Source organism: Aptenodytes patagonicus, chromosome 7 (genome assembly GCF_965638725.1).
Source record: "Aptenodytes patagonicus chromosome 7, bAptPat1.pri.cur, whole genome shotgun sequence".
NCBI classification, from domain to species: Eukaryota; Metazoa; Chordata; class Aves; order Sphenisciformes; family Spheniscidae; genus Aptenodytes; species Aptenodytes patagonicus.
In genome coordinates, this window is record NC_134955.1 from 70741387 (window position 1) to 70764127 (window position 22741).

The window sequence follows — 22741 nt, forward strand, 5'->3', positions numbered from 1 at the left end:
TTTACTGTATAGAGTTTTACTACTGGGCAAGGAACGCCCTCTTTCTCCTTGAAACCTAGAGCAAAAATGTTTTCTTTTCCCAGTACTGTTCTGTGTTCAACAACAGTAAAAGCAATTTCAATGGGACAGGTGCCATATCCTTACAGAGTGTGCCTGTCTGCCTTTTATTTCATATTACAATTTATTATATTTTAATCTTGAACATTGTGTCCATAGATCGTGTTGGTTGCGCTCAGAAAGCTTTGGCATTCCGGTACTTTCCGTATGGATATTCAGCCATCTAATCCCGTACACGTGCAAGGCACAGCAGCACCCACGCGCCGTCCGTAAGCAGTAGATAGGACACAGCCCTGGGCAGCGCAGGCTGGAGGGAACGTCACCTCTGGACACCGTTCCTGCCCGCTCTGTGCTAGGAGATACCAAGGAGAATCAGCCCCACGACGCAGCTAGTGCACAATGTTGTCCTTTCCGGTGCTTGGCATCATCTCCTTCAGAGGACAAGCTGACCATCGGGGCAAAGAAAAGAGACTCAGTCATGCCGAGGTAGCCGTGTCTGAGACATCACTATGAAATCTGCTTTCTTGGAGTCGTCGCCTACCGCCTTTCTCTCCCCTACCACCGAAGCTAGGAATTTGACTAAAAATGCCATATTCTTCCAGAGGATGAATCATTCTCTTGTTTAGCAGGAGTGATATGGATGCAACTAAAGAGGTACACAGAACTAACTTAGTCCGTGTCAGCATACAGCAAAAATGTGTGCAAGGGCTTATCTAAGAGACCCTGCTTCCCCACAAATACAGCAACGTTCCGTTCCTCGGCTCGGTGTTTATGAGAAGGTAAGACTGCCTGTCTGTAGATCACTCCATTTAAAACAAACAAAGGCTACATGAGTCAAAGCGTGAAGAACAGAAAACAGGCCCATAAGCTATTTTATTAAATCATCACCCATTGACTGGGCGAGATTCTCGGGGAGTAAACGGCTCTCATTCATTCCCACAGCATGGACATCATGCAATAAAAGCGTACAGCGCTGCCGTTTCACAACACTGACGTTCTTCCCACTGTCATTTTGCACAAGAATTGCTGTGCAATAAAGTATTTGAAAACTTCTCATTGATGTATTGACAGCTTCCTATAAAAACAGGAAAAAAATGACCATGCACAGAAGGCTACCTTCTCTGCGGTTGATTCACCGTATAGTTTAAGCTTAGTAAGACTTAATTGCATAAAAGCTTGCATACAGCTTTTGAGGCTGGATCGGGAGATCTGGGCTTATTTCCATACCTGGAAATACAGTAGCGTCTACAACTTAATTTATGCAACACAGGATAAATACTATGAAATCAAATACATCTGTTACGTGCAATTGCGTTTATTCTAAATCCAGCTCCAGCTCTAGGTTTGGCAGTGCCTGCTGAAGGATGCGAACAGTAGTTTCTTTCTCTCTTATTCCAGGAAGGTCACTCAGATACAAATATTCAAGGTTCCTATAAATATTTAAAAAGAAAAGTCAGCAACTACTATTTAACTGTTGACACAGAAATTAGACAAAAGATTATTCTACCATAGTTTTTTGGAGGATTTTAAAAGGTTCTAATGTAAGTTTTTTTCTGAAGTGGGTCCTTAAAAGTTTTTAGCTCACACTAAGTTCAGTCCTTCTACACAGGTTAAAAAGAGATCCTGGACCCCCCACATCATGAAGCTTCCTTTGTATTAAACAGTATTTAATAATTTCAGTAGCAATTTAGTAAAAGTTATTTTAATGTTAATAATAATGTAGAAAGTCCTTAATAATAGCTTTCTGCAGGATGAAATCCAAGTCACCACATCACCCATTTGTAGACGTCTGTTAACTCCGTGTAATACTAAACAGTTCCGAGTTACTTTAAGGCCACGGTTCAATAAGGCACCTACGGATGCGCTGCAGAGCTACAGAGCTGCACGGTATCCCACCCATGCCTGAGCGCTAGAAGACACAGCTCTGCCCTAAGACCTTGCAGGCTACAGTGAGCACGAGGTAACCGAGCGATAGGAAGCAGTGTGAGGTGTAGGAAGACAGTAAGTTGCAGGACACCGTCAAAGCCTGCCCTGAAAAGGGACTGCAGCAGGGGGGGGCAGGAGTAGAAACCAAGGTGATCATTCATTACTTATTCTCAAGCAAAACCCACCTCGTGTGCCAGCGTGAAAGGAAGCTGCACGCATTACTGCTCTTGCAAAGGTTGTGTGTCGGCAGAGGGCACGTGTCCTGCTCTAATTTGCGCAGCAATCAACATTGCGTAAGTTAATTCAAGCGTCAATGGGAGATGCTGTGCTCAGCTCTGAGGACAGCAGCGCAGCTATGGATTCACGTACCGCGGCGGACGATCCTGGCTTTCTCAGCTGCAGGCCTCAGTGCTACACAACTCCCTGACACCAGCCTTACAAGGCTGATTAATATGCGTATGTTAATCCGCACGGCTTTTCAGAGCTATCCACAACACTGTCTTCAACCACGCTTGAAGAAACGTTTCCTGCGCTGGCAGTGCCATCCCTCCCAGGCTGTCATTCAAGTCAGTCCCCAAACCCAGCCATCCCACAGCCTCGCACAGGTCTGAAACAGCCCAGAAACATTCAGACTTCAGCCCTTCAGCCAACACGATCCCGAAACAGCAGGGTGGTAACAGCTAGGGAGCAAGACCACCTCAGCAGCTCACGTACGTCAGCTTGTGCAGTGCAATGATGCCTTTATCTGTGACGTTCCCACAGGAAATTATCTTCAGCTGGAGGAGACTCTTCTGTAGATTCTTCGTCTCGCTGAGCCTCTGCAGACACTCGTCCTGTATGTAAATACACTTCTGCAGCTTGATTTCTGTAACATGTTCAAGACCATCTGGAAAGACAAAAATGAGTACTTGCTTCAGAATACCAGGAACAACCCGTACTCGTTAAGTTCTCACTCGCCAATTTAGTAACTGCCTCCAAAACCACACAGCAACACGCTCCTCTGTATAGCGAGGCTGTAACGCGCAATGAAGCTCCAAAGTCCCTTTATGGAACTTCAAATCTATGAAAACCCCCCGGGTGTGTATCCTTTTGGTAAGATTCTAAGAGCTCTGACATGGGCAAGTAACAAAAAAAGCTCTACAAGTTTGGGAGATAAACAATGGCTCTGAATTAGGAACATAATAATGCAGGAAATTCAAGGTACCCTGCCAATAAAAAATAAAATGGTCTGTTCCCCACTTTGGTTTTTGTTATTTAAAGGAGACCTGAAACTATCTCTTTTTTATTTTGTACGAAACTGAGAGCTTGCTGCTTTTTTTTTTGTCTTTGAAGACATCATAAATGCCTGGAGAACAAGGAGTATTATGACTTCACAGACACCAAAAACGTCCCTTGGTTTAGAAGAAAAAGAATATTTAAAGTAGTGCTTTTTGCTACCAACTATTTAACTATGAACTCAATGAAATAGCAAATCTTTGCCGCACTTCCTTAGTGCTGCTGTCACTTCAGGTAAGGGCTGATGAAGTTCCCAATCTCTTTCTGCTTCACACCACACCTCCAGCAAAATCTCAGGAACTACTGAATGTTTGTAGAGCCATTTAAGGAAAAAAGAAAAAACGAAAAAGATTTGAAAAGATTTCTCCATATCTTACTAAGGAACGAGAAAACGACCCGGTTATTTGTATTTTGATGCAACTGAAAGAACTAAGAGCATTCAGTATAATCTTTGCACGGCTGTGTCTACATTACCCAGATAGTCAAATCCTCTGTACATGATGCAAGAGTCAGTGGCATTAATTGCTTCTATCTTGTACTTCCCCAGGGGCCCCGTTGGGAGGCCGTTGTAGTCCTGCTGCCATTTCTGATAGCCTTGATAGCGCACCAGGGCACCACATCGCAACAGCCATTCTGAAGCTGCCCTGTCAGGGCCAACGGCTTGTATACGTTCGTAGTCCACTCTGCCAAGACAGAAGGAGCATTCACCTGGTTTCTATAACGTGGCAGATTTATTGTCTTTACAATAATGCTACCGCACAACAAATATTTGGGTATATGCATGATAAGATGTCAGAAAAGTAAAAATATGATTTACTGGAAGTGGTTTACGTATAATTATTTGGATTGTGCTGGTTCTTAAGCAGTCTGGCATAAGGTTTTTTAAAACTTGTTTTAAATGGCAGTTACTTTTGGTAAAAAAAGAAAGAATACAAATGCAACTTGACTTGGCACGTGTTAACCCTTCTCATCGATTGTTTCCTTCCATGTCTGTAAGGAGAGATAAAAAAATGCCTTTCTCTACCCAGAGTAAGGCTTTACGACAATTGCAAATTTGTCCCCCAAACATATTTTGATTATATAAAAACTGAACATTGCCTGTCACATGTGTGTCACTCCTGAAGCCTTCTTCTCAACAATTACAGTATTTCAAAAAGACACACTTCGGCAATTAGTTAAAGTCCCTGGATCCGTCCAGTTAAAGGGTATCTTAGTCTGGTGAGCAATGCTGAAGACAGAAGCAGAGACCTGGAAGAGACCCCCGTCTGGTTGAGCTTCCCGCCCCACTACAGCCATCAGCTACACCATGCAACGCTTTCCACAGAACTAGAAGACATAATGCAAAGCTATTAGCTAGTGGCAAAAGTTATGGGCAGAGAAAGTTGCAGAGAAAGGCTTTATCTTTCTAAAAGTACATGCGAAACCCTTGTGTGGCTGAATCACATTGCGAACGACGGGTTGGTTAGATGCTTTTCTGAATAAGTAAAGGGGGCACGGTTGTGCTACTGGCTTAAATGCAGCCGGGGGTCAAAGGAAGACTGGCATTGAGGGACAGAATCCACATCACCAGCTTGCCTCGGCCGCCCCGGGGCGGGGAGCAAAGCACAAACCTTCCCCTGGAAGGCCACAGCTTTGTAACTGGGAACAGGTAAGGAACGACCCCTGCCAAGCACCCACACGCAATCCGGGGGGAAAAGAAGCGCACTGATAATAGAAGAAGTCCTCTCCGGCCCCGGGACGCGATGCTTCCTCCGTCGCGAACCGCGCGGTGGGTAGGTGGGAGCCGGTAACCGACCTGCGCGCACCGGATCACCCTTACTTGTTGAAGACGGCGTTCAGCCATCCCCAGAAGTGCCTGCCGGCGCCCGGCGGCGGCAGCTTGCTTAGGCTGCACGCCGGCTGCGCAAGTTTGCCCAACAGCATCGTGTTCTTGAAGAAAAGGAGAGAGGGGAAACGAAGATGTTATTTGCAGCGTCCGCGCCGGCTCCCGCGGCAGCAGGACGGGCGGCCCGTACCCGGCTTCCCCTCGAGGCCTAACCAGGTCTGTCAGCCCAGCAGGAACGGCGGCTGCAGGGGAAGCCCCGGGGATCAGCGCCCTGAGGGGAGGCCCCACCGACGCCTCAGGGCTCGCCTCGCCCCGTCCGGGGCCCTCGCCGCGCCGCCGCCCTCCCGGGATTCCCTCCCGCCGGGCTGCCTCCAAGGCCCCGAGCAGGTGAACCGTACGCGGAGGCCGGGCCGCCCCGACCCTGCCCGGCCCAGCCCTCCCCCGGCCGCCCCTCACCGCCGCCGCGGAGCGGGCGCGGAGGAGGAGCCCGGCCCGGTGTGTATCACCGCCCCCAAGATGGCGGCAGCGCTGCTGCGGCAGCGGGCGGGCGGCGGCGGGGCCGCGGCGCTGTGGCGGACCCAGCGCCGCCAACGCAGGTGAGGCCGCGGGGCGGGAGCGGGGGGCGGCCCTGCCTGAGCCCCGCCGCCTCCTCCTCCTCCTCCTCCTCGGCGTGTCCGCGTAGGGCCCTGCCCGCGCCCCCTCAGCCCTTCCCTCACGGCGGGAGGGCGGCCACGGCGGGACGGGGCCGGGCCGTCGCCCTCCCTTCAGGGTCGGGGCGGGAGGCGGGCTGTTCCCCGAGCAGACAAACGCGTCCCCGCGAGGAGGCTGTCGGGGTGAGCTTACGGCCGTGTCTGTCTCCGTGCAGCACTTTCGACGTGGCGGTGGTGGGCGCGGGAATCGTGGGGCTGGCCTCCGCCCGGGAGCTCGTCCGGCGGCACCCCTCGCTCGCCTTCGCCGTGCTGGAGAAGGAGAAGGAGCTAGGTATGGTGCCGGTGTGTCTTCCTCGGCCGTGTGTTTGGGGTTACCTGGTGTCAGTCTGTCAGAAATCTTTGCTGAAGCACACACTCGCCAAAACCTCAGTGTTTCATGAACATACATGTAAAGGGAAGCTCTGCTTTTGGGTGGGTGAGCAGCAGTGGAAGAGCGTCTGCCCTTGTTGCTGAGATGGGTGATGGATTCCACATCCCCCCCCCGGGAAGAGCATCTTCAGTTTCCAGGCTCCGCTGGCTTTGCCCTGATGGGGGATTTCTTCCTCCCTTCGCCCAGGGACGCGTCCTTCAGTGGAGAAGCAGAGTTGTCGTCAGTCTGTGCTTCGCTGCTGGGACTTCAAGCTTGGACTTTGAGTTAAGAGAGACTGAACATTGCCGCTTCATTGTTGGAAGGCAGCAGGTCTTACTGGCCTGGGGCTCCAGCAGCAGCAGGGGTTTCAGGGAAAAGGACAAGGAGGGTGAAAGACTCAAGTAAGGAGCAGTGCAGATTGCAAAGGGACAAGGGCAAGTCTGGTTTAGCGCTGCACGGAGCAGGAGGCAGGGAGGATGAGCTGAGAAACGGTGCCAGGATGGCTTTTTGGTGGGATGTGAGGAGAAGAGTAAACAGCAAACAGTGATGCTCGGTGGGTAGAGAGCGAGGGTCGGGAAGTAGAGCTGCTTAAAAATGTCTGGGAGCTGCTGGTCTGGGCAAAGTCTGCACCTGTCTGTTAATTGCCAGAACTGTAAACCACAGTCATTTGCCCCGTGTTTCTGGATATCCCTGTATGTGCTGTGCAAGGTGCTGTCATTTGCATGGCAGGTCGAAGGTAAAGAACTAACACAGGGGTAACCGGGACGATATCGCTAGTTACTGACCCAGCATTAGCCAGAGTAAAATGGCACAGCTCCCAGTGTTGCCTGCTTACACAGGAAATCTTGAGGCACTCTGCACCTGGGCATCTGTTCTGGCTTTGAAATAAGAAAGAACGAGCCCTGTTGCTTCATTGAAAGCTTTTCTGGCTCGCTCAAGTACAAGCACAGGTTCATCGCAAGCGGTCTTTTCACACCAAGTGCTTATGCAGATACGTAGTCAGTTGGGGTAGGTAGGAGCAACCCCAAGGGATCGCGTCAGTGGCTAACTCAAAATAAGACCTGTGAGCCCAAGCTCTCGCTTTAAATAGCCCCATCAGCCAGGCTATACATTGCTCTTGAGATGTTACGTGATGATACGAAGTGGCTTTTTATCCCCAAGATGGGACATACATGAAGTCCTTAACAGTTGTGTGAGTGCAAAGCAGGAATGACCTTTGGGAGTCAATATGTTAAGAGGGAGAATGTGCCCAAATTACTTCAATAAAAATGTTTATGATATTTTTCACCTCTATTTTACTTAGTTACAAAGAGGAAATAGCAACCTAATCCAGTTCACAAATACTTGAAAAGCCTACCAGGCCTGCCAGCACATCCAAAGAAATTGAGGACTGCACAGACATTATGTTAGATGAGGCTTTGAAGGATGCCTTTCATTTTAAAAATTGAATTTCTTAATGAATTTTAACATGTAGAAAATTTTGATTGATTGGCCTGCAGTTGTAGCTCTTGGAGGGAAAACTTGTGATTTTTTTTTTTTCTTCTTTTTTTCTTTCCCCTGTTGATTCAACACATTGCAAGCTGTGATGGTTTATGATTAACTAGGTCTTTTTGTGTCAGTATTTTTCTGGCCTTTTGAGACCAAGGGAGGAATTGTGTTTGCTGTGCAGTTACCTTATTTGAGCGTCTCTTCTTGTAATGCTGATTTAGGGCAGTACCACAAATTGCTCACTCTTCTGACAGCTGAAGTAATTAAGGTATGAACCAATCATGGGAACGTGTATTTTAATAACATATTTTTCTTTCTATTTAGCTCATCACCAGAGTGGACATAACAGTGGTGTGATTCACAGTGGAATTTACTACAAACCTGGATCTCTGAAAGCTAAGCTGTGTGTGCAGGGTGCAGCCCTCTGCTACGAGTACTGTGACCAGAAGGGAATACCGTATAAACAGTGCGGGAAGGTATAGGAACTGCTGTGTGTTCTTACTTTACCTTTGGAAACTGAGACTGTATAACGTGTGTTACAATGCATAGCATAGGCCTGGTCGTGGTCTTTCTCCCAAGAGATTACTTTCTGCAACACTTACTACCTTCAGGATGAATGTGCCCTTTTGTTTTCTTCTCTCCAGCAGCTCAAACCAGTTCCTTTTCTGGGCCTAAATATTAATTCTCCTTATCTGGGGGCTGAGCTGAAATAGCCCAGGTAACAGCGGAAGCCAGGCCCCGTGGAGGGGCACCCGTGTACAGCCACTAGCTCCAAGGACCACAAAAGCTCTCGGGATGCGCATGCCATACTTCTTGGCATATCAGGCTCTGAAAAGACACGGTGACTTGAAAACAGCTTCAGATGTGACCCAGCTACATGCGTTTATGCCATGTTACGTCCAGCTAACACAACCTGAAATGCTGAGGACAGAAGAGTGGCTGTACTGATTCAGCTTGGGGTCTGCCCAACCCTATATCCTGTTTCTGGAAGTGTCTATAAACAGAGACCCAGGAAGGAATGAGAACAGAACAAGCAAATTATTACTTCTCCCAGCTTCCAACTGTTTTCAGCTCAGGTTATTTTCTGAGCCTGATCTGTTCTATCTCTAGTGACTCGCAATGGATTTCTCTTCCAAGTGCTTTTCAATTAAAAGCTTTTGCATCAGAGCATACTTTGACGAGCAGTTCCAGAGATCAAAGACCCACTGCGTGAAGAGTTACATCATTTTGAAACTGGCTCCTACAAGCTTCATCTGATGGCCCCTAGCCCTTGTGTTGGAAGAGGTGGTGAACAGTTGATCTGTGCTCACACTCTCCAAGTTGCACATAATTTTTTATCCCTTCCTCCCCCAAAGTCGTCCCTTCCAGCTGGTGAGTCTTAGCCTGCTCAGTCATTCCTCTTAGAGAAGCTTTTTCATGACTCTCCCCACCCTGTCTTCATTCTCTGAACTGTTTCTATTTTAATGCATCTTTGATACAAGATGAGGACCACAACTGCGCACAGCATTCAAGGCGTGGTCAGGCTCTGGATTTTTGCAGTGAAGTAGTAGAGTTCTCTGTCTTATCCTGTATCCTTTTCCTAGTTGTTCCTAACATTCAGTTTAGGGCTTCTCAGCTGTCACTAGCCATTGAGCTGATGTCTCCATAGGATTGTCTATCCTAACCCCAAGATCTTGGTCCTGAGTGATAACTTTGAACGAGGATTCCGTCATTTTATACGTGAGGCTAAGAGTGCTTTTTCTGTGATCGTCATTTCACATTTATCTGCATTGAATTTCATCTGCCATTTTGTCAGTCGCTCGTTCACCTCGGAAGGTCCCTCTGCAGTTCTTTACGGTCAGCTCTTGTCTGAACCACCTTGAGTCACTTCAGACCATCATCTGACCTTCTCACCTCCCTGCCCCTTTCCAGGTTGCTCATAAACATCTTGGACAGCATGAGCCTTTCTCTTAAAAGTGCGATGCAGACCCTATCTGATGTGACAAGCTCCATTTCAAGGCCTCCTAGCTCAGTGCCCGCTGAGACCTGGGTGCAGATCTCTCCCAGCTCTGGGGCGCGGAGCAGAGATCCCTGGATGTGGCAGTGTTGATGGGCCCTGCACCGGTGCGGGTGGTGTTTGTCCTGGCCTGGCTGCGTGCAGTGCTGTGTTCGTGCTGTGCTCCCTGTGCTGCAGCGCTGGTCACAAGATGGCACTGTGGATTTGTGCAGCAATACACCTGAAGTTACAAGCCTGCTCTCAACTCAAAGCACCAAGGCGTGTGGTGCGCTCTGCAGGACTCAATTTGGGCTCGGGCAGGGCTAGCGCTGACCCAGCAGCATTGTTGGTCTTTTGCTGACACTGAATTTGTGTACTTCTGCATCACCTTCCCCAGCAGTGTTTATTCCAGGGAAGATGATGTTGAGGCTTTACAGCCAGGCTTGGAGAACTTAGTGCCTTCTCAATGCAAAGCTGCCTGTGTTACCAGACCTGAGCTAGGCCTGGAAGCAGTACGGTCTGTGCAAACCTGGCACAGATAATTCACAGTCTGGATAAATCTCTTGTGATAGTTGTGAGCTAACTACGTGGTTAAATGAAGTGAAGCTGGTACAATTCGGTTTAGACACCGTGTCAGAACACGTCCTTACTCTCTTATCAAGACTGTTTGAGATTTGTACATCTTGGGTTAAGTTCAGTTTTATTTTTGGAAGCATCCCAGTGGCTCTTTAAAATCATATTCTCTTCTTTCACATTCAGATTTGTAGGCTCATGGTACTTTTAGCAAATACTATCCATTGATAGTAACTTAAGCTACATTTTAACATTTTTTTTCCACTCAATATATTAGTGCTTTCTCAGTAATAATAGGTGTTTATAGAATCTTGTGCAACTAATGGCACAAACCACAGTTTCCTCCCCTTGAATTATAATTCACTGTTCACTCATTCACTACTGCTTGCTTGTTAGCTTGGCCTTGACACCAAACCTGAACTGGCTTTGTATATTTTGCTCACTGGTGTGCCTTGTTATCTTTTTCTGAAGCTAATCGTAGCCGTTGAACAAGATGAAATTCCAAGACTCAAAGCTCTGTATGAAAGAGGGCTGCAGAACAACGTCCGAGGGCTGAAACTGATTGGAGCAAAAGAAATACAAGCGAAAGAACCCTTCTGCAGGGTAAGGGATTTGCTTATTTTTATTTGGCATGTAAGACCTCAGTTTCTCAGGTGACGTTATTTTTTAATTTAACATAAATATGTTTCTGGCCTTGAGGTAATTTGCGTGGGTGACAAGTTCAAAAGAGCCTGAAAACCCAGAAGAAATATAATTGCCAACAAAAATAAATGTATCCATTTATTTCTGGAACTTTGTAGCTCCTCCCAGTCCTTCATGTGCCTTTGCCATTGCATACACATCAGACCCGATCTAACACAACATAAGGTGATCCTGCAGCATCTTTCTTGGTGACACTTACGTTCACCTCAGGTTTCTTCTGTTCACCTGCTCTCATTCTCTTGCTCGTCAGTTCATAGTTCATCAATTCTCCGTGTGCTGAAGCCATAAAGAGCTGCTGCTGCACTAATTGCAAATGATGGGCTGGCTGTATCATAAGGGCCAGCGTTCAGAAATTAGAGAGCAGGTAATCCATTTCAGTTGCAGCCTACAAAAGGAATCGGAATTATTCGAGTCAAAGTAGGAGACTCTATAGTCCCTTAGCCCCTGTGCAGGCAAATGGACAGAGCCTACAAGTTGTTCAAACTTCATCCTTTTCCCAGCTTTACACAGAGGTGTCATCCCTGATGTATATGCTCAGGAACAAAAAAAACCCCCCCAGTTCTCCCACCAATGACAATGAGTGATTTTTATTTATTTGTTTGTTTGTTTGTTTTAATCTTTAATTTTTTTCCCCTTCTCCTTGCGGGTGCTTACTTGTGTGTTTTTGTGGTTGATAGGCAGATTTTCCTTTGCCCAGGTTAGAGCTGCTATGTCTGAGTTTATGCTGAGATGATTCTGCGCCTTCCCAGTAAAATTATTTAACTTACAGTAAAGCTTGATAGTGCAGCAATGAAAATTCCTTCCCATCTGTAAGTGCGGATTTGGATTGAGCCAATTTCAATCCAGTTGCTTCCTACACATGTGATGGTTAGGTAGCACTTAGGTAGCACTGTGTTTATTTTCACAGCAGGAGAAATGTGAGTAGCTTACGGAATACAGATTTGTTGTTGTTTAGTGTATCTTTGATTGAGAGGAAAATCTGGGTATAAATTCCCCATACTGTTTCATCTCGCAGCTTGCTATTGGTGTAGCTGCTTGACTGATTGTTTATGAGTGGTTGTAGGTACAGACACAAATTTTCTGGAGAGGAGTCTTTTTTATCTTTTTTATCTCATAAATGTTTTGTATCCGCTCCTTAAAACGTTCTTTGCATGTTCAAGATCCAGCTGAGCATTTACTTCTGCAAATGAGTAGATTCAGATGGGTCTTGCTTCATTTGCTTTGGTTTCCTGAGCCGAGTCCTTTCCTCGTAAGCAAAGGGAACTTGAATGGTGTTATAAAACATTGCACTGTATATCGAGTGGAAAGGAAGGTTTTGGGCAAGATAAAGTTTTACCAACCATTCTGGTTGTCTTGGGCATGTAAATGGCCCCTGCTATTGTAGTATCTCAGTGGCTGACAGTCTTTTAGTGTAGTTACACTTGCAGCATCTCTCTGAGATAAAGCAGCCCTACTATCCTTATTTTATAGCCGGAACTAGGAAAATACTGTGATGCCATCTAGCATGATAAAAATTACGTGAGAAACTGAGCCTTTGTGGTATAAAGATAGTAAAACGTCCCTGAAAAACATTAAAAATTCTAGCTACGCGCTGGACTTGAACCTTGCTTTCTGCTAGGACAAGTATAGGCTGTTGTCTAGTTCAGAGGAGACTTTTCTCTCTGACGTGCAATGCAGTAAGTGTTGAGATGATGCCTTTTAGCCTCGCAGGAGGCGTTGGCAACAGCCATGCACCAGGTAGAACTCCCAAGTGACCATTTGAAGGTGGAATTGCATAGTGCATGGTGAAAAATAAGTACATATTAGCTCAAGCCAAGGTTAGGCAACCTGTTTTATCGTTAAGCGCTCTGTCGAGAAGACTTGTTTATGCTGTAGTTACACGATTGCTTAGTCCACCGTAAGTAGTTTTTGCCGTATTAGTTGTCAGCGAACACGAACACTGGAGCTGGCACATGGAGGGACTAGGAACAAGCAGCCAGGGACGGGGAGGCAGCGGTACTCCCTTCTCAGTGGCAGTGCACGTTATTCCAGATGAAATACTCTCTGTATTGAAGACCAAAGTCCACATACAGCCTTCACTGTCCTTCTCTATCTAAATACTGTTTCAGGGTCTGATGGCCCTTGATTCCCCATATACCGGCATCGTGAACTACAAACAAGTGGCCCAGTCCTATGCTGAAGACTTCCAGGAAGCAGGTGGGACGATCTTCACTGATTTTGAAGTTACAAACATGGAGATGGCTAAAGAAAGTTCTTCAGAAAGCGAAGATGGTAAGGCTGGTTTTTGCCCTCCATTTACTACAGTCCTGCCAAAGATTTTGTTCAGAACACATCTGCTTTAACTGAAATCACGTTTCTGAACATTTCTGTTTCATAGGGAAGAGGCAAAAGGCAAAATTATGTTAGAGTATTGAGCAAGCTCACTTTTTTTTTCTCAGGCAGGTCACCCTTCAGCTGAAACATTTAATGCTGATGGAAGAAAATGACAGTAAAAGAGAGGAAGTAGGTTGTTTTCCCCCTATTACAATCAGATTTAGCTGAATATTGCATGTGTATTCTTGTGATAGTGCTTTTTGTTTATCCTGGAAGACAGGTTGGATCAGTGCTGGTACACATATGGAAGAATTAAAAAAACCCAACACCCCTATTAATTCATAAATACAGTTATGTCCAGCAGTATCAGTTATATTAACAGTAGTTCCATAGCTGGGAGATCTTCCAGTGGAAGAACCCTTAATCGTGACAAGTTGCTTGTTCAGTCAGTCTTCTGTTACATACTCTATTAATTCCTTCTCTTGTCTAATTCTATTATAGGACTGAAATACCCAGTCATTGTTAGGAACTCAAAGGTAAGAACTAAGTTGTAGATTTAATTGCTTAATAGGAAGCTATTTCTCCTTTTCTTAAGAATTTTTGTTGAGTCCTTGTAGATTTATCAGCTCTCTAAATAAAGTTAAAAAGCTGCTGTTGAGTAACATGATCGCTGTCATCTAGGACTGCTTTTATAAAACAACAATCAATTCTTAACACAGCATATGAGCATGTTCAGATTTTACTGTGTACTGGGAATAATAATGAAAGTATATCTTTCCGCTGCCTGACTTACGTTTGACTGTGTATGACCCTTATCTTCTTTATTTGCACATTCTTACGCTGCTTGTTTCCAAGGACTCCTTTTATGACTTACTCATTTGGTGACAAACACCTATTTTCATGTTTGCTTTTGGTCTTTGGCATCTATAAAAAAGATAAGGGGGCATTTAGAATCATTTTATCATCAGGAAGCCACAAGCTAATTTAGTAAAGCAGGTGCAAGTCAGTTAATGCCGCACAGGAAATGTAGTTGTAACCTTTTCACCTTCAGGAGAGAATACCTGGACTCTTCTTTGTGTGTGTGGGGAAAGATAAACAAACAAACAAAAAAACCTGGCCTCACTCCCCCCCAATAGTTTTTAAAGTTAGTGCTGCTGCTTTCTTGTTCTGTGTCTGCTCTTTCATTAAAAAGTATCTTCCAAAATCTGTTAGATTCTCTCACCAAATACTGATATTTTTAAAATTATTTTATTATTTTTATGGAAACATACTTAGTTGAAGGAAAAACCCCATAGTGTTTGAAAACAAATACTGTGAGCTAGCTAGATAGTAGTTTGTGATTTTATTTATTTATTTAGATGGTAAGGTGTTTAGATATTTCACAGCTCTCCATAACCGTGTGCTATGAACTTGCGTGGCTTTCTGGATAAACTACCGTTCAGTAGCGTAACCGCTCCCGGTGCGTGGGGTGAAATCCGTTAACAGCCTTATTTAACCAAATGCACTGGGGTTGCTTTGCTACCCCGCCTATCCCGCACCCTCTGGCAATGCAAACCTGGCCAGGGAGCTGCAGGCTAGCCTGGCATCAGGGCCTTGTAGGAGGCAGAGGGGAGGGAGTGCCAGGGGGAGACGCTTGGTTTGCTGGAGGAGCAGAGCTCATCAGCTTTGATGCTGACGCCCTGTACGGTAGGCATGCTTGTGTAATGCACGAGGCTCTGTGTTCTGGGAGTTGAACCTGAAGGTAGTCTGAAATTGATGACGTTTCTTTTTTTTATTCTGGTTTTTTCTTCCCCTCCCTGCCCCTTTTCTATAAAGATTCTTCCAGTCCTGCCTGCCCAATGAATTGCCACTTTAGGATAGTTCTCCTCCAGGGAATAAAGGAGGATATTATAAAGAATTAAATGAAACATTTGATTGTTTCTGCCTCCTTTTGAAAATACAGTTGGTTTTCTTTCCAGTCTTGACTCATTTTTTTTCCAAGGCTTGTAGGTGATGGGTGGTTTTTTTAGTAGATATGTTGAATTTTTGTGTGTTTTGTTTTGTTTCCACAGGGTGAGGAAATCTACTGTCGGCACATTGTGACCTGTGCAGGACTTTACTCAGACCGCCTGTCTGAGATCAGTGGCTGCAGCCCTGAACCTCGTATTGTACCCTTCCGTGGAGATTATTTGGTGCTAAAGCCAGAAAAGTGCTATATGGTTAAAGGAAATATTTATCCGGTATGTTTGTCCGGATTTATCCTCTCTTGTTTGTCTTTCACAGGGTATTCTAAGAACTGCTAAAACTACAGAAATAAGGGCAGTATTACATGGTTATTTCTGTTAGACTGCAGATAGTGATGCACAACACGTGGATGTAGATTCAGTTGCTTTCTGACAGGACAGCTTGTTTTTGTTAATTCTTGAGGAACAGGTAGAAGTACCATGTGGGAAATTATTGCCAGTAATTTTTTTTGTTTGTGGGTTTTTTTAATAGGGAAAGAATAAAACATTTAGCGTGATAGCCACACGCCCACAAATGCCTGGCTTCTTTCATTATGTTATAAAATAAATCTGTAGGCAGGATTCAGAAGTCAATGAGGGACAACAGTAAATAATGAATTACTTAGACGTAGGGTTTAATCTTGTGTGCTAATACCCAAAGCTCGGATTTAGATATTTGCTTCTCAACCTCGTCTTTGAATTAGCTTTACTTTATACAGACAAAAAATAGACATGGGAGGAAAAAGACGAGCTTTCTACCATCTAATGTAGACAAATAGTGTGATGAAGAGGAACAGTTCCAGACAGAAAGTGAAGATAGCAAGCAAGGAGAGAGAATCCCTAGAGCAGCATTTTAGTTAATTCATGCAGTGTGTTGAAATACCGCCTTTCTGAATATGAAATATTCATATATATTAATAATATGAAAATTCATATATGAAATATTAACTTTGCCTGCTAAACACTGGAGCAGGTCGCCCTAGGGAAATTGTGGAACCCTGGGCATTGGATGTTTGTCTGACCTCTTCTCACCTGGGAATGATTCAGGATTCTGTCTTGGGATGGGAGAGAGGAACTGGCTGGGATGGGAGGGTACCTTCCAGCCTTGTTTCATGGCTGCGTGAGGATAGTTTGTACCCTTTGAAATTTTTTGTTATGGCCAAATATGGTAATAAGGTTAGAAAATTGCACCACTCTTAGTGGTAAGTTACCAGAAATGTAATGTAGTTTGTGGAGTGGTTGCACTAAGCTTTGAAAGTATTAAAAGCATATTTTTACAGGAAAAACAGTGCACTGAATACAGAAAAGGAACGTATCTTGAAGCAATTTTTAGTCGTAACAGTACTGTTTTTTGAGAAATACCCAATACTTGCTTATTTTCAGACTATAAGACAGTCACCTCTGTAGTCACCTTTTCTAAATAGCTAAAGATCTTGAAGTGCCAGCTCATGAAGAGATGTGCTTATTTAATACTTATATCTGCATATAGACAGCTTATTTCTGTTTCAGCCTTCGCACACAATTACACTGTATTCCATTCGCAAACAAAAAAGAAACTGCAGATACTTACTATTAGCATTAATCAGGCTTGCTAACTGCATGTTGTTTTGAGCAATACAGGAATGGTGAGGTTTTCCTAATATTTTATAACCTATTTTATTGCAGTATAATTACTACTGGTGAATAGCATTAGTGTGTCGTTGGTTTTGTTGTGGGTTGATTTATATCCTGGGAAATCATGTGTACTTTTTTTTCTGTTGTTTGTTTTGCCTTTACCTAAGATGCAGTCTTACTTCGCCCTGCTCTGTTCTTCAGTGTTTTAAATTAGCTACGTGCTATAACTGCACGATTAACAAACAGAAAAACCAGCGCAGGAGCCAATTGTATGGTTATATGACTTGAATTTTGTTGTAGTGATTGGAAATAAAATGGCAAATTTACTTCCTTTTTCACTTGTTCGTTTAAAAATAGTTATTTCCATTTATTGGGAGGACAACTCCTTTACTGTGTTTTAGTTTGTTTTATTCACTCTCTCACACAATAAACTGTAAACGTCTGTACTTTTCTCCTCACAAATGTTTCCTGGACGAGTTTGTTGACTTGAGTGGTTGCATGGCTGTTTCTCAGGTCTGGTTTGTAACGGCTGTAATAACTGTTGTATCCTGCTTTAGGTTCCCAACCCTCGCTTCCCTTTTCTGGGATTTCATTTCACACCAAGAATGGATGGCAGTGTTTGGCTTGGTCCTAATGCAGTACTAGCCTTTAAGCGAGAGGGCTACAAGTTGTTTGACTTCAGCACTGGAGACTTTTTAGATGCTGTAATGTACAGGTAATGTCTTTTTGTCTGCTGAAAGCAGTTATTTAAATGTCAGCTTGTGACTCCATGGAAGCTAGTTCTTGTCGAAAAGCCTGCTTTTGCCAAGTTTTTGGTGCGTTTAAAGGCAGTTGTGCTGATAAGGGTGGACTTCTCCAAGACACTTGACTTCATGTGATCTAATATTTGAATTTTCATGAACTACCAAGGCATGTCTCAGCTGGTCTGAGAACGTGGCTGCTCGTTGGAAGGTACTGGTGAGCCATGTTGCTACTAGTGGAGGTCTTCCAGGATTGGTTTTGGTCCAATGCAGTGTAATATTTTAATCAACCTAGACAGTGTGATTAAAATACCTGCAGAGGATGCTCGGAAGAGAGAACACAGAGTGGTCTGAATTGCCATGTTAAACTTTATCAGACCGTCAGTATACATTTAAAAAACGTCCAAGTGCAAGGAAATACATTAAGGGCCACGAATGCAGGCCAGGAAGCTGTCTTAGAAAGCGTGTCAGAGGAATTAGGAATCATTGCTAAAACTGCAAACATAAATGAACAGAATACTTGTAGAAGTCGAGAGAAATCTTGCTTCTCTATGAGGGGCTGGACAGACCATTACCAAGTGCTCAATTTTAGAAATTAGACTTGAAAAAGCATGTGAAAATATTGGGGAGGATCCAAGGAGAGGCTGAAAAACAGGTCAGGGAACTGGAAAATAGCTTTCTGGCCAACAGCTCAGCTTAATGCAGTTTATTAAAGTAAAGAGTTGAAAGCATCTTGATCGTTGTCTATAGATTTTTATACTGGAAGACTTGAGGAAAGCAAAGCAAGCAAACAAGATTTGCGAAGACATAGCAAGATTCATTGACTGAAAGCTGAGGGTTTTACGAGTGTGACAATCTCTTCAGAATGATTGTGGACAGAAGTCTCAAGCGGCATGTCTGTCTTCCCTCGTGCACGTGGGTTTTCAGTCTCTTGCCATTTGACTGGACCAGAGAAAAATCCTGGGCATAGGAAGGACTGGAGTTCAGAGTTGATTCTCAAAGAATTTGGACTCGATGATCTTAGAGGTCTTTTCCAACCTTAATGATTCTATGATTCTAAGAAAGAATGTGAATGCAATGCTACAGCTCTGTAAACAAGGTGTGTTGAAGCAGGGAAGGACAAACATGTATTTCTCAAGTAGAAAGCATGATCCGATTACTGATGTTGGGAATGGGAACTTTTGCCATGCAGTTGCATTTGCTACCTTCTTGGACCATGTTAGTTTGACACGGCTGCATTTATTACGGAAGATTTGTTCTTACTGCAGGTATTTTTTCTCTCTACAGTGGGTTATGGAAGCTTGTGCTGAGAAACTTGTCTTATGGACTGAGTGAAATGTACAGAGCGTGTTTCCTTAGCGCACAGGTGAAGCAACTTCAGAAGTTCATCCCTGAGGTCACCGTCAATGATGTACTCAGGTAAAGAAAACTTCATGTTAGCAACACCCAGTGGCCTGTTAAATCTCTTATTTTTAACAGTAGCAAATGTAGCATTAGCTTACTCCCTTCCTCCACCAAAATATGCTACCAAAGCATAGAAGCATTTAGATACTTTCTACAGGAAGGCCTTTTATATTGTGTTTGCTTGTGTATAGGCAAGTTTGATGAATATTTGTGTGACCTTCTACACTCTCCATAGGCTGAAAGTGACAGTTGTGACATATTCATTAAAAAGAAAAAGTCTCTCCATCCTAGTGACACATTCAGTAGCCTGAACGTAATCTGAGTTCACAAAGAAAGCAAAACACTAACGAAATTCAGAGTGGAAGCCAGACTGTGAGTTGCTACTGAGTGAATATTGACTTAGTTTAATCATCTCAATAAAATTGTATTCAGCTTCTTACTGTGTGGAGAGAGAAACTAATTCAAAGGAGTTTAGAAATGCTAAGGAACTGAAGAGACTTGTGAGGAAAGATGAGGCATTTAAGTACATGGAGGTGGGTTTAACTGTCCAAACATTTGCAGGGAGAAAATCCAGAATAAGAAAAGCTCAGGCATGGTAAAAGGGCGTTATCCAGCTCAGGCAGTATACCGTTGGCATGAAATTCGCGTTTGACAAGGCTTGCTATTTCAAAACAAAGAGTTTCCTTTTCGAAAAGACAGGGCATGTGGGGAGGAGAGTAACTTCACAACCAGGAAAGATACAGAAGATCCTCTGCTTGGCTACCTGCCCTTGTTTTACGGTAACGACTGCGAGACATCTCCCACTCTGCCTCACAAGTGTTAAACTTCCCTGTGCTCCCCCAAAAGCCGGACTGGTCTTTGACTCAACAGTCTGCCTTCCTTACTGTTTCCCTGGGCACCTTCACAAGGTCAGAGCAGAATTAATTTTCTGACTTCAGAAAACGTTTTCTTTCTAATGGTGAGCTCCTCCTTTATTTTGCAGGGGTCCATCCGGAGTGAGAGCTCAAGCATTGGACAGTGACGGAAATTTGGTAGATGACTTTGTGTTCGATGGAGGCAGTGGAGATATCGGAAGCAGAATTCTTCATGTCAGAAATGCCCCTTCTCCTGCTGCTACCTCTTCCCTTGCCATCGCAGAAATGATTGCAGATGAAGTGAAGCGAAGATTTGAATTGTGAATGATTGACGGGTGTAGTGCGGTTTTACCCCTCTTGTATGTGTAGCAGCTTGTCTGCATTGAATGAACTCTGCAGCCTTTAATGACAAAGATAAAACAGGCAACGTGTTGCTTGCAAGACCAGCGCTGGTATAGCTGTGCAGTGCAAAACCAGCATTTGAAATGTTTGCCTTTGCCAGCCCACAACTTCTCATCTTCACGAATAAAGGAGTTACGGTGCCTGGTAAGACCTGGTGCGGTACAGCCATCTGCACGAAAGAAGCAAACAGCCCCGTTTGCAGTAAAGGTTCGTTCACCTGAGCAGGACCAGGCTGTGGAGGGGCTGGTGCCAGGCACAACGCGAGGGTCTCCCGGGACCGTAGTGGGCCATTAGGTGGAGCAGGAAGAGCCTCTGTGGTGGAGTTGCCCACGGGGACTTCCCCTGCCTCTGATCTAAACGTTGCCTCCTCCTCGCACTCTGGAGAGGTGGTCGGTCCGCTGAAAAACCACAAGCATGGGGTGGTTGTCTGTGTGCTTTCTCTCTGACTCCATTTAAATTGGAGTCTACGGTCCCCTAGCTTACATTGAAGTGATGGAGATAGAAGGATTAGCCCTGCTTACAGGTTCTGCTGATACGGAATTAAGGGCTTTATCAGAGACTGAAAACAATACTCAGAGCCTTCTACATGAATCTAGAGTATTTCAGAGAAAAATAAGCCTAATGAGGGATTACCAAATCCAAGTCAATTTAGATATGCAATTCAGATACACTATCTGATCGCCATCTCTATTTTTGTATAGACCTGAAATTAAAAGGTATTCATAAACAGTCATTTTTTGTTTCACTTAAATCTGGGAAGTCAGCACTCATCAGAAACTACTTCAGTGGGTTTGGGTTTTTTTTTTTTCCTTTGAATACTGGTAATGCAAAAGGAGCTTATCTTTGTACAGCATGTTGAGCAATCCAGTGGAAATGGTCTTTGTAAAAGCAAACGTGAAGGGAGGGAAGCTACAGAAACCTGTTGTAATTGAGTCATGCTGCTTCCCTTGGAGCCCAAAGAGCAGTGAGTCAGGAAGGCTTCCCATTTCCCACATGGCTGACAAGAGGGGAGCTTAGAAAGTGCTGGTTACTCTTCTGAGCTCTTACTGATAGTTGAAGTTTTATCAAAGGTGCACCTGGAAGAGGATCTGTGTGGAGAAACTGCTTTAAACTATAGAGAGATGTTGAACAAGTTTGGTACTAAGCTAACTGAGTATCTTGGTGTGTTCTGCATAATTGTTACAAAAAAGAATTATGTGGCCCCAGGGACAAAGTACTTGAGAATACTTTTAAAGCAGATGTTCACAGGATGTTGGGTAATACAGATAATTGTGGGTAGTTTGCTACCAGGCAATTTGCCATACTCTTTTTTTTCTTTTTTTTTTTTTTTAAAGTTACTGTCTATTCCTCCGGCATGCGTGAGGGAGTATGTTAGCATAGGAGGTCAGGTGTGCTAGCTGATGATTTTACTGTACAGAGCTGAGCCGCTTTTGAGAGAGAAAGGGCTTAACCTGTCTTTTTTTTTTCTCCCCCCCCCCCCCCCCGGTGACAACTCCTTTACCGGAAAAGTGACTCCCAGATAAGGGCAACCTGAAAATTCAAATAATTATCCCTTCAAAGAAAAGCTTTGGTCATTATTCGTGGCCACAATAACACTAGACAGAGATTCAGATATTCCAAATGCTAAAATGCCATATGGCTGTGTAAAAGTTGTATCTTCACAGTGGAACAATCGTATCTTCACTCCCCGCCAGAAGTGTTGCCTATCAACAGTAAATACTACAAAAGGATTGCAAAAGCCACTTCCTCCCACATGAGGTGTGGCCCTAACATGTATTAACAGAGTAAAGAACATTAAAATGTAAAGCAGTCATATACTGTGGTGAATCTGAAGTCAGCACATTTAACTGTGCAGCCTGCTGTGCTTTTTACTCTCAGGAGGCGTTATTTTGGGGTAGAGTTTAACTGAAGCTTTTAAATTACCAATCTTTATGTAGCATTCTGTGAAATATTTATATTTTTTGAGATAGTTACAAACATTTTTTAAATTAATAACTTCAGAGAATTATGACAGTGGGGTTTCATACATAAATCTTGTTGCCCACAAAGTGTGAAAAGGTATGAATATATTTTCTAAAAGGGTCTAATTCACTTGGATGGCTGAATAACTGTGCCTTTCTCTATTATGATAAAAATGGTGGGGTTTTTGGTTTTGTTTTTTTTTTAATTGCCGTAAGGTCTGTGTATTTCTCCTGATTTACAGAAAAGTTTCACTGCTATTTGCTAATTCTCATCTGAATTAGGCAGGATATAGCTCTATATGACAGGAATTACTTTATTTTAGGGGGGGGGGATACATGACCAAACTTGTCTTCCTAAAGTACCTGTATCTTATCTATGCTTGTCACACTTCACGTTTTTTTTCTCACGCAGGCATGTATGCAGTGGGCAGAACTAGTCTTAAGCCTGATCTGGACCTGTAATGGCATGTGGAATGGTAATTCTTGAAATTCTGAATAAATGCATTAGGACAGCTTTGGACAAACACAATCTGTTCCCCCAGAGTGTCCCGTAAGGTCAGTCCTAAACTCTGGGAAGAGTTACGGCGTATT

General features: G+C 44.2%; 2 protein-coding genes across 8 annotated transcripts; one reads left to right on the forward strand and one right to left on the reverse strand.

The window, feature by feature from the left end:
• Nucleotides 1-899: 899 nt before the first annotated feature.
• DMAC2L (distal membrane arm assembly component 2 like) lies at nt 900-5974 on the reverse strand. Of its 3 annotated transcripts, none has more exons than XM_076345798.1 (5): nt 5927-5974; nt 5078-5187; nt 3733-3941; nt 2698-2869; nt 900-1487 (listed from the first exon to the last, which is right to left on the reverse strand). In XM_076345798.1, the coding sequence occupies exons 2-5, from the start codon at nt 5179-5181 to the stop codon at nt 1373-1375; spliced, it is 600 nt and encodes a 199-aa protein (XP_076201913.1). In that variant the 5' UTR covers nt 5182-5187; nt 5927-5974; the 3' UTR covers nt 900-1372. The 3 variants fall into 3 exon arrangements, with proteins under 3 accessions (XP_076201913.1, XP_076201910.1, XP_076201912.1); XM_076345795.1 differs by lacking the exon at nt 5927-5974 and adding an exon at nt 5540-5643; XM_076345797.1 differs by lacking the exon at nt 5927-5974 and adding an exon at nt 5274-5466.
• Nucleotides 5592-22663, forward strand: L2HGDH (L-2-hydroxyglutarate dehydrogenase). 5 transcript variants are annotated; one of them, XR_012995973.1, is made up of 11 exons: nt 5592-5679; nt 5949-6064; nt 7955-8106; nt 10650-10781; nt 12989-13151; nt 13695-13729; nt 15245-15412; nt 17347-17504; nt 18817-18948; nt 19916-20396; nt 22563-22663. XR_012995973.1 is itself a non-coding variant. In XM_076345789.1 (10 exons), exons 1-10 carry the CDS (start codon nt 5600-5602, stop codon nt 20109-20111), a joined length of 1332 nt encoding a protein of 443 aa, XP_076201904.1. In that variant the 5' UTR covers nt 5592-5599; the 3' UTR covers nt 20112-20922. The 5 variants fall into 5 exon arrangements, 3 of the variants coding, with proteins under 3 accessions (XP_076201904.1, XP_076201905.1, XP_076201907.1); XR_012995974.1 differs by lacking the exon at nt 22563-22663 and adding an exon at nt 19629-19841 and having other exon boundaries at nt 19916-19982; XM_076345789.1 differs by lacking the exon at nt 22563-22663 and having other exon boundaries at nt 19916-20922.
• The last annotated feature ends 78 nt before the right edge of the window (nt 22664-22741 follow it).

Coding starts and splice junctions, on each gene's coding strand:
- L2HGDH (XM_076345789.1), top strand. CDS start 5,600: ATGGCGGCAGCGCTGCTGCGGCAGCGGGCGGGCGGCGGCGGGGCCGCG. Junction 13,730..15,244: donor TCATTGTTAGGAACTCAAAG/GTAAGAACTAAG, acceptor TTGTTTCCACAG/GGTGAGGAAATCTACTGTCG. Junction 18,949..19,915: donor ACCGTCAATGATGTACTCAG/GTAAAGAAAACT, acceptor TTTATTTTGCAG/GGGTCCATCCGGAGTGAGAG.
- DMAC2L (XM_076345798.1), bottom strand. CDS start 5,181: ATGCTGTTGGGCAAACTTGCGCAGCCGGCGTGCAGCCTAAGCAAGCTG. Junction 3,942..5,077: donor CTGAACGCCGTCTTCAACAA/GTAAGGGTGATC, acceptor CTGTCTTGGCAG/AGTGGACTACGAACGTATAC. Junction 1,488..2,697: donor ATTGCACTGCACAAGCTGAC/GTACGTGAGCTG, acceptor AAATATTTATAG/GAACCTTGAATATTTGTATC.